General features: G+C 51.9%; 1 protein-coding gene across 1 annotated transcript; it reads right to left on the bottom strand.

The window, feature by feature from the left end:
• Positions 1–15,464: 15,464 nt before the first annotated feature.
• On the bottom strand, positions 15,465–16,268 carry LOC143363830 (transient receptor potential cation channel protein painless-like). The gene has a single exon (XM_076804359.1). It carries the CDS (start codon positions 16,266–16,268, stop codon positions 15,465–15,467), a length of 804 nt encoding a protein of 267 aa, XP_076660474.1.
• Between the last annotated feature and the right edge of the window lie 442 nt (positions 16,269–16,710).

Here is a 16,710-nt window from a genome sequence, read left to right as displayed (position 1 = left end):
GACGGACATGGAGACGCTGATGCGACGCCACGGGGGAATCTCCAGGGAGAACAGAATAGAGCGCATATACCGAAACCTACGTACCGACTACCGGAAGCACTTTCGACGGGCAGACGTACCCACCGTGGACGACCTCCTGGAGCGAGCGGCGGAATACGAAGAGATCCTGGCGGAGGAACGACACCGGGCCATCCCCCGCATCACCGAGCCAATCAGCATGGACCGGGAAACAGCACCCCAGGGGGTGGCCGAAATCAGCAGCACGTATAACCGGGAAACCTGCTGCTGGAGATGCGGCCAGAGAGGACACCAGCGCATGGAATGCCGCCGGCCGCCAAAACTATTCTGCTCGTACTGCGGAACCACCGGCAGAACCACGCACCGGTGCCCATGCAACTCCGTGACGGGAAACGGGAGCAGGGTCGGCGGCCGAGGCTCCAGCCGACCGAGCAACACCTCGACGCCTCCCCGGACCTAAACACCGACACCCGGATCTTCATACCGGTGACAGCATACGGGCGGCAATTCCAGGCGCTGCTCGACACCGGGGCCACACGGTCCTACCTTCGTCAGGACATCGCGGAATGGTGCCGGCAGCAGGGGGCACGGACCATCCCCGCGGAGATGAGCGTCCGGATCGCAGACGGATCCTTCGTCGCACTAGACGGCGAAGTGGAGACAATCGTCCACCTCTGCGGCAAAACGTTGGCGTTAATATGTCCGGTCTTACCAACCCTCTCACAAGCAATGCTGGTTGGGGTAGACACACTCCGGGCGATGGGGGCAACGGTCACCCTCGGCGCACACACATGGAGATTCCAGGAGGAAGCACACGCCGTCGACGAGACAGACGGTGTCAAGAAGTGCACGCCGGAGCAGGAACAGCAGCTGCAGACACTGCTGACGACCGAGATACCGAAGTTCGCCGCACTCCAGGGGACGACACACCTGGCCACACACCGAATCCGCCTGACCACCACCGAACCAATCAAGCAACGGTACACACCCCGGAACCCGGCGACACAGGCGATTATCGATAAAGAGGTCAACCAAATGCTCCAAGATGGGATAATAGAACCGTCAAACAGCCCATGGAGCTCGCCGGTGGTGATCGTCTGGAAGGCAAATGGCAAGCCACGCTTCTGCATCGACTTCCGACGCGTCAACAGCGTCACCGAGAGGGACGCCTACCCACTACCCCAGGTGCAGGCCACGTTGGAGAAACTACGGGGAGCCCGTTACATCTCCACGATCGACCTAGCCAACGGATACTGGCAAGTACCACTGGCCCCTGATAGCCGGCCGGTCACAGCGTTCACCGTACCAGGGAGGGGGCTATACCAGTTCCGGGTAATGCCGTTTGGACTACACTCCGCGCCGGCCACGTTCCAACGCCTCCTGGACACCATCATCGGCCCCCGGCTGGAACCACGGGCGTTCGCCTACCTGGACGACATCATCGTGCTGGGAAAATCGTTCGAGGAGCACCTGGACAACCTCCGAGAGGTGCTACAGCGACTCCAGCAGGCAAACCTCCGCATTAACCCGGAGAAATGCCACTTCGGACGAACCGAGCTGCGGTACCTGGGCCACGTGGTTACCAGCCAGGGAGTACGCACGGACCCGGAGAAGGTGCAAGCGATCCGAAGCATCCCGACACCAACATGCCTGAAGGAACTACGCCGCTTCCTGGGGATGGTGTCATGGTACCGCAGATACATGCCTCACTTCGCGGACACCGCCGAGCCGCTCCATCGGCTCCTACAAAAGCGCCGGGGCTGGAACTGGGGCGAGGACGAGAACAGAGCGTTTGAGAAACTACGGGCACAGCTTACCGCCGCACCCATCCTGGCGTGCCCGGACTTCGACCTCCCGTTCACGCTGCAGACCGACGCAAGCGGCCATGGCCTCGGGGTGGTCCTGACGCAGGAGGCCGACGGAGAGGAGAAGGTCATCGCCTACGCCAGCCGCACCCTGAACGGCGCAGAACGGAACTACTCCGTCACCGAACAGGAGTGCCTGGCAGTCGTCTGGGGGATCCGGAAGATGCGCCCATACCTGGAGGGGTATCACTTCTTCGTCGTCACCGACCACCAGGCCCTGAAATGGCTACGCCAAATCGACAACCCGTCCGGTAGGCTGGCACGGTGGGGACTGGAACTCCAACAATACGATTTCACCGTCAAGTACCGTCGGGGAGAACAGAACCTGGTAGCCGACGCTCTCTCACGGCAGCCGGAAGACGCAGGACTACTCGACCAACCACAGGACGCCTGGTACCAAAAGGCGAAAAGCAACGCGGAAGCGAATCCCCAGCAGTACCCCGAGTACCGAATACAACAGGGCCAGCTATACCGGCACATTCCAGACACCGCAGGTCTGCAGCCCGACTGGGAATGGAAGAGATGCGCCCCGGCAGCCGAGAGACCCGCTATCCTGCGCCGAATGCACGACGAACCAACCGCCGGCCACCTTGGCACCGCTAAAACAATCGCCCGGCTCTCGCAGAGGTACTACTGGCCCCGGATGCGACAAGACGCGGCCAACTACGTCCGCCGCTGCCATAGCTGCCTCCAATACAAGGCAATGCAGCAAGCGCCAGCGGGCGAAATGTTCACCACGCCCGCCGTACGACCCTTGGACGTCGTGACCGCCGACTTGGTAGGCCCACTGCCGAGAACCAGCCGAGGGCATACCACGCTAGCAGTCTTCCAGGACAAATTCAGCAAATGGGCGGAAGTACGCCCCCTCCGGCAAGCCACGGCCCCAGCGGTCACCCGGGCCCTGGAGGAGCTAGTCTTCCTACGACACGGATGCCCGCGGTTGGTCATCACGGACAGGGTTTACGTTTTTTCCAAAGGCGGTACCTTAGCCTGTTGGCCAACACGCCTCCCCTTTGTTCCTAAAGGCGTTCGGAACGCAGGGATAGGGATCGTTTTGATGCACGATCAGGGCACCTCAACCTAAGTTGAGTACCAGTTTGGAGTGCAGTTGCACCCCACTACTGGTGGAGTATGGTTTCCGGCTGACCATGCAAAGGGAACAGCCCGTAGGTGTTGTGGACTTGGGCATTGGAAAAACCCCTCGTTCACCAATTAAGGATCATCACAAAGGTAGACCGTCCCGTACGGGAAGTAACTCGCTTAGCCGCTACCGAATCGACTTGCGCCGACCCAGGAGCGTTACCAGCGGGGGCCACGAGGAGGCGGAGTTACCAGCTTAGCGCTCGGTCTCTAGCAGGTTTCGTCAACGGTGTGGTAGCCGTTCTCATGACTATTTCACCCTACGATCCCGAATACCCAGTTGTTGAGGTATTACCTGCGAAGGATCGTCAGGGTTATTTTGCCTTTATTTCTCTAAGTGCCGAAGTCTGTGCGACTAAGGCACAATTCAATAGCGTGTTTAAACGCTGCACAGTTCTTGTCTCGCAGACCATGGTTGAATGGCCTGCCTGCTCTTTTGCAATTTATGCACGAAGGTTTCTCTTCTTTCGACGGGCATTTGTCATACGTATGCCCGTCTTTACCGCAGTGCCCGCACGTGTCGGTTTTTGCTTTACAGTGCTTTGACACGTGCCCAAATGACTGGCATTTGAAGCAACGTGTCGCAGCAATGTAATCTTTCAGCCCGTAGGCTTGGAACCCTATGAAGACCCGGTTCCTGTCCAGCAGGATTTTCCGGGTCTTTACTGATACTTCTGCCACCCAGTTGGTGGTTTCACTGTTCTTCTTGCCTTTTTTGAAGAGGAGTTTAAACTCCTCTTCTAGTTTTGCCTTCGAGTCAAGTTCCAGGTTCTGGTTCTTGATTGCTTTTTGGATATCCTCCTCGGATGTCTCCGAGGGGATTCCAAATATTATGATCTTTGGTCTCCTCTTGGGGAGGGGACCAATGTCCACTTTCTCTTTGAGTTTCTTATTTCCGAGGACTTGCTCAAGGTCCTCGGTTGTCTCGGTTTCTATAAGAATGCCGGAGTTCCCGAGTTTCCTCAGGTTCCGTATTCTTATTTTCTGTTCTGTCGGATTGATACAATCCGACAGTACCTTTTTGGTCTCGTCACTATTCTTTATCTTACTACCCTTTACAGGGTAGATTGCTGCAGCTGGCTTGGACATTGTAATAGGGGTCCTCTTGGCCAGCTGCTTAGTTGCCTTGTTTGCTCTTATTATGTCCGAGTAGAGCAGCGGTTTCGGAGGTGGAACCTCCTGGCCGCGACTCTTCTCGGGCATGGAGTCTATCTTTGCAGATAGCTCGTTTAGTTTCTCTGTTATTTTTGCCATCTGGTCTTGCATGGAGCTCTGCTCCTTTTGCCGTTCCAGATTTTCCTTTAGAGACTTGTTGTCTCTAATGAGTTCGATATTGAACTCCCTTGCTTCTGTTACTGTCTCCTCGTGTTCCCTAAGTAGGGTGTCGAGGAGTTCTATGCCTCTCTTTCGATCGGTTTCCTCGGAGAGTCCCCTGAGGAACCTTCGAAGTTCTTCCTCTGGACTTAGAGTCAGTTCTTCGAGCCGCTCCAGCTCGATCTTCACGTCTTTAATAAGTTTCTTGTGTGACTCGTTGCACGAGCCACCTGGTCGCTTATTTTTTCTCTTTCTGTTTATGGGAAATTCCCATTTAAAGTCCTCTTGACTTATGTCCCACTCTGTGTCGTAGGGATCGTCCGTGTATTGGTCTGATTCGTCGTCCCAGACAGTAGCTATGTCCCTGTCTGTCTGGGTCGTTTCTTTTTCCACCTCCCAGCCCGTCTTCTTTTCTCCTTTCTTTCCTTTCTTGCCTCCCGTCTTCTTCGTTTTGTTTTTGGTGTGTTTGTCAGAATCCATAATTGTTCCCACGATTAGGGACGAAAGACGGTCGCTCCCCGGGTGACGCCCTTTCCGGGGAGAAGGCTTTTACGCTCAAGATTTCGCCAGGTGTCTTGAGGTTGCGCTAATGGTCGATGGACCCACCGACCGCCCGTGTAAACACGGGACCTCTTTCGCCGCGTTCTCAGCTTAGAGGTTAAGGGTTTGTTCAAGGGGTTCGCCTCCCCGTTAGGCCGACCGGTTAAGGTAAGCCCCCCGTTTCTCCCGTTCTGCAACATACCACCGGATGTATCCGGTGGGTCGTCGCGGCAGAGGGGAGTCTTCCGGGTGAGAGCCGCGGTTATCGCGAACGATAACACACGCATGGGCTCCCTGAGAGCCGCGGTCATCGCAAAAGCGATGACTCCGCCAGAACTCTCTTAATGAGAGAGCCGCGGTTGTCGCAGAGCGACAACTCACGCAGAGCTCTCTGAGAGCCTCGGTCCCCGCCATGCGACAACTCCGCAAGAGCTCTCTTCCCAGAGCTGCGGTTGTCGCATGGCGAGAACTCTCGCAGGAACTCTCTTACCAGAGCCCCGTTAGTCACCCGAAGGTGTCCAGGTCCTACCACGTGAAGGAGGGGTTGGTGCGTCAGGGTTATACCATGATATAAGTCCCTGACGCTTATAAGACCCGGTCATCACGGACAATGGGAGGCAGTTCGAGAGCCGTGACTTCCGTAACCTCCTCCAGCAGTACGGGGTACAACAGCGGAAAACACCACCGTACACTCCGCAGTGCAACCCGGTCGAACGGACGAACAGGGTACTGAAGACGATGATCGCACAGTTCACCGGGGAAGACCACCGGACCTGGGACCAAGCGGTAGCGGCAGCCGTGTTCGCCTATAACACCGCCCGGCACGAGGCCACGGGAATGACACCGGCCTACCTAACATACGGCCGAGAACTGGCAACACAGGGGTCGGATCGCCCGCGCACCGACCAACCCCGGGACGAGGCAACCAGGACCGACTACGAGCACCGAAAAGGCCAACCAACTGGCCCGCTCGACCCAAGCCCGAGCGACCGAGACGCAACGCCGTATATATAACCGGCACCGGCGGAAGTGGAGCCCCAGGATAGGAGAGACCGTCATGCGGAGGGAACACCCGCTATCAACCGCCGCCACCGGGTTCTGTGCCAAGCTAGCACCAAAATTCTCGGGACCCTACCGGATACGCGAGGTACTAGGGTCGACCGTAGTCGTCATACAGGCCAACAGAGGGCCACACCACCGTGCCCACCTCCAGGACCTAAAGCCTTGCGCAGAAGTGGGAGAATTCCCGGAAAACGAGCGACAGGGGACTATAAGTAACGGCCGGAACGAGAAGACGGGCATTCGCAACCAAAATGGCAAAGAGACCAAAAGTATCGGTGACACGAGCCACAGCGATCCCGCTAAGACGGAACCCGGCGAGCCGGCCGATGGAAGCCCGTACCAGGCAACAACTGGCAGACGGGACAATCCCGTGGCCAAACCCCGGCCAGCTGCCACTCGGGGGACCGACACCGGCCAGGGGACCACCGGCCAAGCTCCGGCCGCCACCCCGACCACAAGAGGACAACACGGTGGGCAGCCCGGCCCCCCACGGACCAACCACGATCCGCCAGCGGGGAAGGCCGACGATCAGGACGGCACGAGTCCTGGCAGCAGCACCACCGGAAGCGACCCCACTCCGAGGGCTACCGCTACTGGAAAGCATTGTCCAGCAGCTGAGCGTCACCGCCGAGGTCGCCCCCGTAGGCCAACCACCGTCCAGCCGGCCGCCATCCAGCCAGCCGCCGACCGCCGCCGCCGAGGTCGCCCCCGTAGGCCAACCGCCGTCCAGCCGGCCGCCGTCCAGCCAGCCGCCGACCGCCGCCGCCGAGGTCGCCCCCGGAGGACAACCACCGACCAGCCGGCCGCCGTCCAGCCAGCCGCCGACCGCCGCCGCCGAGGTCGCCCCCGGAGGACAACCACCGACCAGCCGGCAGCCGTCCAGCCAGCCGCCGACCGACGCCGCCGAGGTCGCCCCCGGAGGCCAACCACCGACCAACCGGCCGCCGTCCAGCCAGCCGCCGACCGCCGCCGCCGAGGTCGCCCCCGCCGGCCAACCGCCGACCAATCAGCCCCCGACCACCCACAGCCGCCCCACCGGCCGCAGACACCGACGAACAGCACGGCTGCCCCCGGCCGCCAACTCCGAGGTCTCGGTCGCCCGAGAAGACCCGACGCACCCCGGCACCATCGAGGTGTGCCTCCCCCGGTTGCGCCTCGGGCAGCGGTACCGGACCAGGACGTCCCGGGGATGGGTGACCCTCCGGCTAACCGCCGACCAGCGCCTGCTGGTCCAGCTGCCGCCAACCCCCACCGGCGACAACCCCGCCGCGGAGCGATAGGTTTAAGTTAGGTTAAGATGTACAGGTAGTGATAAGATAGATTAAGATGTTCAGGTAGTTGTAAGATAGGCTAAGTTGTACAGTTAACTATAAGGTAGGTTAAGATAGATTAAGACACAACAATAAAGAGGGGGGGGGGACCACCCCACGGGAAGTCTCGCGCCCCGAAGTAATGGGGGGATGTAACGATCCTGTCCTCGACGCGAGCCTTCCCCTGACCGCGCGCCGGCGGAGACCGCCGTGGCCGATCACACCGTAGGCGCGCCGCAGTACGAACCGCGACCGCGAGAGGGCCAACGCCGCGACGGGCCGCTCTCGCGAGTAAAGGTAATCGGCCACGGGGATAAATACCGCCACCGGGAACGGGGAAAATCAGTCCGGGTGACGAGCTACATGGTAACGTGAGTGGAATACATGAACGACCAGCACGCTCCAACCTCGAGACTGCACATTCTCCCTCTCTCTCCTCCAACGGGTCCAACGGTGACCGCGGCGAGTGCCGCTCCCGTTGCGCATAGCCCGCTCCCCGCCAACCCTCCGTTTACGGAGTGCGGAAACGGCGACCCTCCCACTCTGTCCGGTGCGCGGAGTGATAACAGGAGCACCGGACGCCGAAAGTATCTAGGCACGAACCCTAGCGCAGGCCGTTGAGGCCCCGGGGTGTCGCGACGCCGCCGTCCCCCACTCCCGTCCTCGGGCAAGTGCCCTCCCGATGCCCGGCGCTCCCACCGGGCACCCGACCGCTCGGCGCGTCCGCCGAATAGCCGTAACCGTAGTCTGTAAGCCGTAACCGTAGTCTGTAAGCCGTAGCCATAACCGTAGTCTTGTAAGCCGTAGCCGTAACCGTAGTTTGTAAGCCGTGGCCGTAACCGTAGTCTGTAAGCCGTAGCCATAACCGTAGTCTTGTAAGCCGTAGCCGTAACCGTAGTTTGTAAGCCGTGGCCGTAACCGTAGTCTTGTAAGCCGTAGCCGTAACCGTAGTCTGTAAGTCGTAGCCGTAACCGCCGTATGCAAACCGTCACCGTAGAGATACGGAAATAAACCAGTTTCCCAGCCGACACACGTCTCTCTTATTCGCGGCTCAGGAACCCGGACGACCGACTGAGCCGGCACGATTCTCCCGCACCGCCGAACGTTACAAACTCCTACCTCATCCTAAATCATTGTGTCGAAGAGCATCCTTTCTACACAATGAATTTGTTAAAAGATTAGATACTGATCCAGAAATAGATTTAATTATTGATTATATGAAGAAACAACGGATAAAAACAAACACGCTCCAGGAATTAGTAGAAGCAAAAAAATTAAGTCGTCGTAGAAAACCACTTACACCAATGACTGACAACGCTGTAATGGATTTTCCGGAAATGACTGAGAAAGATTTGAAAATCTTATTTACAGGTAAGGACATGCTTTAACACTAATCTTTATCCGTCTTGTATATGTATAACATTACCACATATAAAACTATATACCACTTATGTAATATTATGTAAAGGTACCTATCAATTAAGCCAGGCAGTATGCTATCTAGCGGAATTAATGAGGGATGACAATATTTTAAATATTGAATATTTAAAGGAAACTAATAATATTATAAGGGTGAAAGTTCATTCGAGGCATATTAATCGCAAAAGTTATCAATGCTACATTGAATATGTACCACATTCGATTAGTTATACTGCTATTACACGATATACATGCGACTGTGCTAATGGTAACAGAACAGTAGGTTGCTGTTCTCATGTCGCTACAATTATTTACTATTTATATCATGGGCGATTTAAATCGAAAATTTTAAAACCAGCGGAGATATTAACCAAAATATTTAATGTAACACATACTGTACCAGTAATTGAGGAAAATAGTGACGAAGATTGAATAATGTCTATTATGTCATACATAATGTCTATTTATAAATTCAGGAAGATAAAAATAGAATATAATACGATGCGTCGCGTTTAAAAAGTAATAATTGATCAAGGAGTTAGGAATTAGAGTCGTAAGAAACACTGCACTATACATTATACTATTATAATGACGTAATTTCATTTGTTTTTCAATATTTAACTATGGTCCACCAATCTAAGGCTCTTGAAACTTTTGTACATATTAAATAGGTAACAGAAGATTGTTCTTGAATTTTTTGGAAGTGGTCACTCGAAGGGTTGCTTGCCAACCCCACCCCTAAAAAATTAAATAATTTTTTTCTACCTTTAATAATTTGATCACAATTGTGAAAAAATATATGATATGAAGGAGGCAAGTTCGAATATTTTTGTTTTTGTTCCATCTGAATATCTTAATTAACAACCGAGAAAAAAAATAATACAGTTAAGGGTATTTACCCTCATTTTATCCTTAAATGAAGGGTTAGCGACTTAAAATTTTGGGGGATTATCTTTCAACCTAAAACCATTGTTTTCCAATACCATTGTTTACAATACCGATGAAAATCGTACTGGGGCCGCTGGACCAGTCTTATCCTGCTAGGCCCTTTATCTTCGGACAATTCTAACTTCTTCCGTATCGCTATAATTGTAACATCACCGTTTTGACATATTGCAAGGTTTCTGTCGAAAGAATTATCTTCTACAACTGCGATTTGTCGACTAAGTGCATCTACATGCAACATTCGAGAACCTGATCGGTGTTCCAGAGTGTAATCATAATTTTCTAATTCTAATACCCATCTTGCAATTCGAGGATTTGTTTCTTTCTTTTTTAACGCTAAACTTAATGCTTGGCAATCTGTGATAACTTTAAATTTTAAACCGAATAAATATGTTCGAAACCGACGGAGTGCATAAATTATTGACAACGTTTCTAACTCGAAGCTGTGATATTTTGACTCAGTTTGTGTTGTTCTTTTAGAAAAATAAAACACCGGATGTAACTTCCCATCAGATTTCTTTTGTAATAACATTGCACCGAATCCTGTTGCACTCGCGTCGCAATGTAACTCTGTATCGTCTTGCGGTGAGTATATATTTAATATGGGTGCCTCAATTAAACGACCTTTAAGTTCATGAAACGTTTTTTCTTCCGTTTCATTGAACTTGAAGTCTACGTTTTTGCGAGTCAGATCATACAATGGCTTCGCAATAATCGAAAAGTTCTTTACAAATTTTCTAAAGTACGAGCACATACCTAAGAAACTTTGTATATCTCGTAGATTACGTGGTATTGGAAAATTTTTAACAGCTTCTAAACCTTTTTCCGTTGGATAAATACCCTCGTAGGTTACTGTATAGCCTAAATAAACTAACTTTGTTTGGAGGAATTTGCATTTATCTAACCGTAATTCTAATCTGTTAGCGACAAGTAACTTAAAAACTTTCTCTAATATTTGTAAGTGTTGTTCTATAGTTTCTGTTGCGATCAGAAAATCATCCATATAGATAGAAATTTCACCAGAATCAATGTGTTTCTTAAAAATTTGTGTTACATATCTTTGAAATTTAAGCGGAGCAACTTTTAATCCGAAAGGCATCCGTACATATTCGTATTGTCCCAACGGGGTCACAAACGACGTATATTTTATCGACTCTTCGTCCATTTTAATATGAAAAAAACCATCTTTTAAATCTAAAGACGTAAAATACTTTTTTCCTCCCAATAAATCCAGCTGGTCCTCGATTAAAGGTAATGGAAAATTATCTCGTAACGTTACCTTATTTAATTTCCGAAAGTCAACACACATTCGTGTTTCTCCGGTCTTCTTTTTGACCAACACAATCGGGGAGGCATACTCTGACGTACTTTCCCTAATAATACCTTTCGCAATTAATCCTTCTATAATTTTCCGCACTTCGGCTTTCTCGCTATAAGAAAGTCGACGTGGTACGCACGAAAACGGCTTTTTATCCGTAAGTGTAAGTGTTAAAATATTTTCCGTCGCTTGATTTAATGGTCTTTTTGGTTCGACATAAAATTTCTGAAACAACTTCTGTACAGTTATTCTTAACTCAAAAGGAAGATCTTTGTTAACAGAAATTTCTTCTGTTAATGTGCTAATTTCGTCAAGTTCGATGTTTAAAATATCATTACTTCCGATACTGTCTTGCCTTTTGCATAAGTACAAACTAGCAATTTTCATAAAATCACGTCCTAAAATTAAATCGCTGTTCATGGTTTCATCTGTTACAACTCGTAACATAATTTTATACTTTATATTATCATAAATTAGTGTCACCTCTATACACCCTAGTAATTGTAAACTACTCCGGTCCGATATGGGACTTCCCGAATCTAACAACGCTTTATAAGTTGATTTAAATTTGCCTATCCAGACTTCAACTGACCATCGAAATTCACCTTGTCCCTCGGCGCAGTGTACTTCCATGGCTACGGGTTGACATTGATTCGATAGGTGTCCAAATTTGCCGCATTTATAAGAGAGGCCATCTTTTGCGCACAGACGATTGCGCACGACAGTATGGCACACGGTTCTTTTGGACACGGTATTATTGGACACACGGTTCTTTTAGACACAGTAACATTGGACACAGTGTGTTTTCGCTCACGCAAGGATTGCCCGCATGGTTAAGACGCACACGCTGAGTTACGCACATGTAAAATATGTAAAATATCTAACACTAACCCAAGCCCTAACCCTAACCCTAACCCTAACCCACTGTGTCCAATGTTAATGTGTCCAAAAGAACCGTGTGTCCAATAATACCGTGTTCAAAAGAACCGTGTGCCATGCCGTCGTGCGCAATCGTCTGTGCGCAAAAGAGCCATCCCCCATTTATAACAGAACCCTTTTTCCCTCTTCGGTTTCGTACAAGACGCTGCAAAATGTCCCGTCTCGTTACAGTTGTAACATTTCAGAGGAATATCTGGGTCTCTCTGCTTTCGTCGTGGTTCGCTCGTTCCACTCCTCGTTCTTCCCTGAATGCTGTGCTGCTGTCCCCTCTTCAACGAAAAATAATTCTCACGCCGTTGTCGCGGTTTTGCTTCTTTTGGTAACGGTACGTTTGCGAACGCTGTTAACAGCGCTTCCAACGACGTGAAACATTGCATCCGTGCTTGAATACGTAATTGTTGACACGAAATTCCATCGATTACATAACTAATTGTTTCGTTTTCTGGAACTGGGATACGACTTGCCAACGCGATTTTCTCGTGAAGATAATCCGCGAACGTTTCATTTGTGTTCCACCTCCTCGTTTCCAGCTCCCGTCGCAAAATCAACGGATCGACACGTTGTCCATACATTTTCTTCAGCTGGCACATAAGATCTTCTCTAGACAATTCGACGCAGTCGTCTCGAGAGTGGTACCACCGTAGGGCTCGCCCGGTTAGACGGCTACCAACGAAGGCTTTTGAACTGTGCTCATCCAGTTCGTATGCGTCGAATAATTTTTGCATTTGCTCCTCCCAGCGATGGAATTCCAAAACGTTTCCATCAAATTCGCCTACCAGTTCTTTCAGCTCCTGCCATTTTTTAACCCTCGTCCGTGTTGTCCGAACTCGAACTTCATCTTCTGAACGCGGTAACATCGTTCGTGCAACATCAAGTTCTCTTCTTAAAAGCTCAATCTCACGTGTGGCTAGGTCTCTTTCTCGACGGAGAAACTCAAGCTCCGCATCTGCAAGAGAGCGACCTCCAGATGTGACAACGGATTGTGGGCCCTGACCTGTAACGCGTGATTCGTCTTCTATGGGTGAAACAGTCACCATCAGTTCTTCAGGTGGAATCCCATTCTCGAGTAGCCGCTTCAGTAATTCATTTTTGGATCCGTGTGTAGGAAGATTCAATTCCTTTAGCTTCTCTTTCAGTTCAGTCAGGGAAAATAAACTCATCGTCGGTAACAAAAAAAAAAATCACTTAGATAATAGTTCACTCAGATAATACATTTCTCGGACATAAAGACATAAATTCATAAATCGATCCCACTTCTGAATTTGTAAGGAGGCTTGACGCGTCAATGTCCTTTGCTCACTCAGAGGAAACTGTTTATTTAACTAAAACTCATGGTAACATCAATTTAACAATATGCTAACGCAACGCATAAATCAATAAAATTATATATAACAGTATAAATCAATAACAGGTAAACATATGAGTAATACAAACGGTGATATAAACATTCTTACATAATAACAATTTTTTATGTTAAATAAACAAAGTTTTCGTTCACTGGAGCACTGTCGCAATAATGCAACAGGTATTTTTTGGTAGTGCTCCAATGAACGCTATAAAAATAATTTATGAAAGATAAAAAAATTGTTATTAAATATTTTTTTATACATAAAAAATTAATAAATCATATGCCCTTCACATTATTCTTTATTAATTAGAAATATTCCTGAAAAATTTCACCTGGAACATCAAATAATCGTAACTTCCGCACGATTCACTCTTGGAAATTCTGAAAGTTGATATTTAAACTTAATTTGTGGTGAAAGGGTCTCGAAGGGTCTCATGATTTTTTGCACAAAGTTAGATCAATATTACACCTTGCCAAAACGATTAGTTCCAGACCAATATCTATTAAAGGATTTGTTGTATGCTTCCATAAATAAAAAATGGGCAGAAAACACAGATTTTCGATTAGCCCATATTACTTACTGTTAACAACTTTTTACAACAATTTTTTTGCCAAATAAGCGTTGTACTTGTGGCAATCTCTCCACAAATTTTCAAACCAGTTCGTTGAATAGTTTCATGTTTACAGATTTTTTGCCGCTTTTTGGCCATTTGGCACCACTGTGCGGCGCGACTCGGCCCAGGGCGGGCACTCCTGTAAGGTGTGCCCCGCCGTGTCCACATCTTCGTCGCAGTAGTGGCACTGCGTGGTCGGCTCCCGCACCTGCGTGAGGCGAAAGGTCAGCATTCCCCGCCTCCCGCACCAAGTATCAAATATGGGCATGAGGGCCCCGACAGTCGGACGTGCGGAGCGTGCCAGGAGCACCCTCCACTCCGCAAATACGTCCGCCCGGGCCTGGCGTTTCTGAACTTCGAGCTCTACCTCCTCCCCGCACGTGAGTTCCACTCCCGGCGGCGGGCGGAAAGAGTGGACGGTAAGGTATAGTTTCGCCCGCTCCGCCGCGACTAAATGGAGTGGTGGAACCACGGCGAGGAGACCTGCCACCTCACCAGAGATGGTGCGGTACCCTCGTATGGCCCGCAGAGCCAGCCGGCGCCGCACTCTTTCCAAGAGTGCTTGGCTTCACCGGCTAGCCCCGAGCGAGCGGTGCCACACGGGGGCCCCTTATAGGGAAATCGACCGCACCACCTCCATATAGAGGCGGCGGATTTTCAACTCCGGCCCGCCGATATTGGGCAGCAGCCGCGTAAGGGCGGATGCTGTCTTCTCCAATCGGGGGGCGAGGAGCTCGAAGTGTTCCACGAAACGGCAGCGGCCGTCGATGACCAGGCCCAGGTATCTCATACTGGGCCTGATCTCAACAGAGGTCTCGGCGACCTGAATCCGGAGGTCTTGACCTCGGGGCGGCCGCCACGACCGAGACGATCCATACATCCAGATCGCCCCGGTCTTTGCGGCGGCCACGGTCAGCCCCATCCTCCTGATTCGCCCGACCACGCAGTCCAGGGCAGCCTCTGCCAGGTGCCTGGTTCTCCTCCAATCCTCCCCCTCGGCGTAAACCAGCGTGTCATCTGCATAACAGATGACACCCGTGTCCGGGGGGAGGACAACCCGTAGACCCGCGTCGAATGCCAGGTTCCACAGGAGCGGCCCGAGGACCGACCACTGCGGAACCCCGCGGTGCGTCTCCCTCATATGCACGGACTTGTACCGGCCGGTAAACACCACCTCTCTTCCGCGGAGGTAGTCGCCGACCACCTCCCTGAGATAGGGGGGCACCCGGAAGTATTCCATCGCGCCCGCTATCTCCTTCCAGGGCATGGAGTTGAACGCGTTGGAGATGTCCAACGACACCGCGATCAAAACCCTGCCCCGAGCGACAATGCGACTCCAATGCGTCGATTGTGGAGCGCCCCCTCCTGAACCCATACCGGCTGTCGCTCAGGTCAGGACCACCCCGCGACAGGTGGTCGACGAGGCGGCAGCAATTATTCTTTCGAACAGCTTGCCCGCCTCGTCGAGTAAACATACCGGCCGGTATGCAGAGGGAGACTCTGCGGGTTTCCCCTCCTTGTGGAGGACAACCAGGCTCGCACTATTCCACGCCGTGGGGAAGACTCCCCGGCACAGGGTCGCGTCCACGACGCTCCTGAACGCCGGGGCGAGGACCTTTAAGGCTAAGGCCGTTATACCACCGGGAACCCCATCAGGACCAGGGGCATTCTTGCCCCCAGCCCGGAGTTCCCGGACGGCCAGGTGCAGCTCCCACTCTGTGACCCGGAGTTTGTCTGACCATTCTGAGGTCGGCTCCGGGGCGCGTTCCCATCTACCCCCTCCCCGTCATTGAGGGGGAAGAGGGTATCCATCCTCTTGAACATCGAGTGGCCAATGTCCAGGAAGTTCTTCTGGTCCTTGAACAGGACGAAGAAGGCGACCCCGAACGAGAAGATCAGGATAGCGTAGACGGTCAAGAATCGAAGGAACTTCTGGAACACCGTTATAAACATCTCGATATCCATGGACATCGTGGAGTAGTGGCTCATCTTGACCACCAGTAGCCAAGTGAACGACAGTATCACCACGGCAGTGATGCTATTAGAAACCTCGCCGTATAAGATATAGAATCCAAGAGCCGCCAGCCCCATCTCGAGCCAGTTTTTAATGTTCGACAAGTAGCAGCATGGCCATAAGATCAGTTGAAACAGCTTCCACAGCGCGAACACTGCCAGGAACATGCTAGCGAGTATACTTAAAATGGTAACGGAAGTTGGCTCCGGTGACGGGTGATCTGTTGGGTAGCGATTGTCACCGCTTATTTTACTTATGATGTACGCGCTCAGTAGAATGTAGAGGAGGAAGTGGAAAGCGTAGCTCACATGGAGCACGGGGCTTATTCTCTGCCACTTCAAATAGATGAACGAGGAGAGCAGCGGGTGCTTCAGCAGATGTTTGAAACCAGCGTTGCCGGCGATATTCTGGAACACGTCCATTTTTCGGTTGCGTTGGTTCTTGTTTGCAGTTGTTCTTGTTTGTTGGTTCAAGCAAATCATTTGCAACGTGTCCCGGAGCCAAGCCGCCCCCTCTTCTGCCCCGCGCTCCCTGGACGAAGGCCAGGCGGAGCCGATAATTGCGGCCCTCAGTAGGTCCCCGTCTAGTAGTTTCAGCGCCCATCTGGGCGCTACGGGGTGCCACGTCGGAGGGGCGTGTACACCGGCGGGTCCGAGACCACTGCCACGTCCATCAGGACGTAGCAGACGTCCGACAAAGTTTCCCCATCCTAGACCCGCCAGTTGGACACACGGCGAGAGGCGGCGGCGGTCGCGAACGATACATCCACTATCGACCAGCCGTTCCACCTCACGCACGTAGGCACGGAGCCCCGGTTTAACAATTGGAGCTCCATCCCCTCCGCCCAGTCTTCTAGGACTTCGC

Source organism: Halictus rubicundus, unplaced genomic scaffold, assembly GCF_050948215.1.
Source record: "Halictus rubicundus isolate RS-2024b unplaced genomic scaffold, iyHalRubi1_principal scaffold0143, whole genome shotgun sequence".
Classification (NCBI taxonomy): domain Eukaryota; kingdom Metazoa; phylum Arthropoda; class Insecta; order Hymenoptera; family Halictidae; genus Halictus; species Halictus rubicundus.
This window is presented reverse-complemented; position numbering and strand designations above follow the sequence as displayed.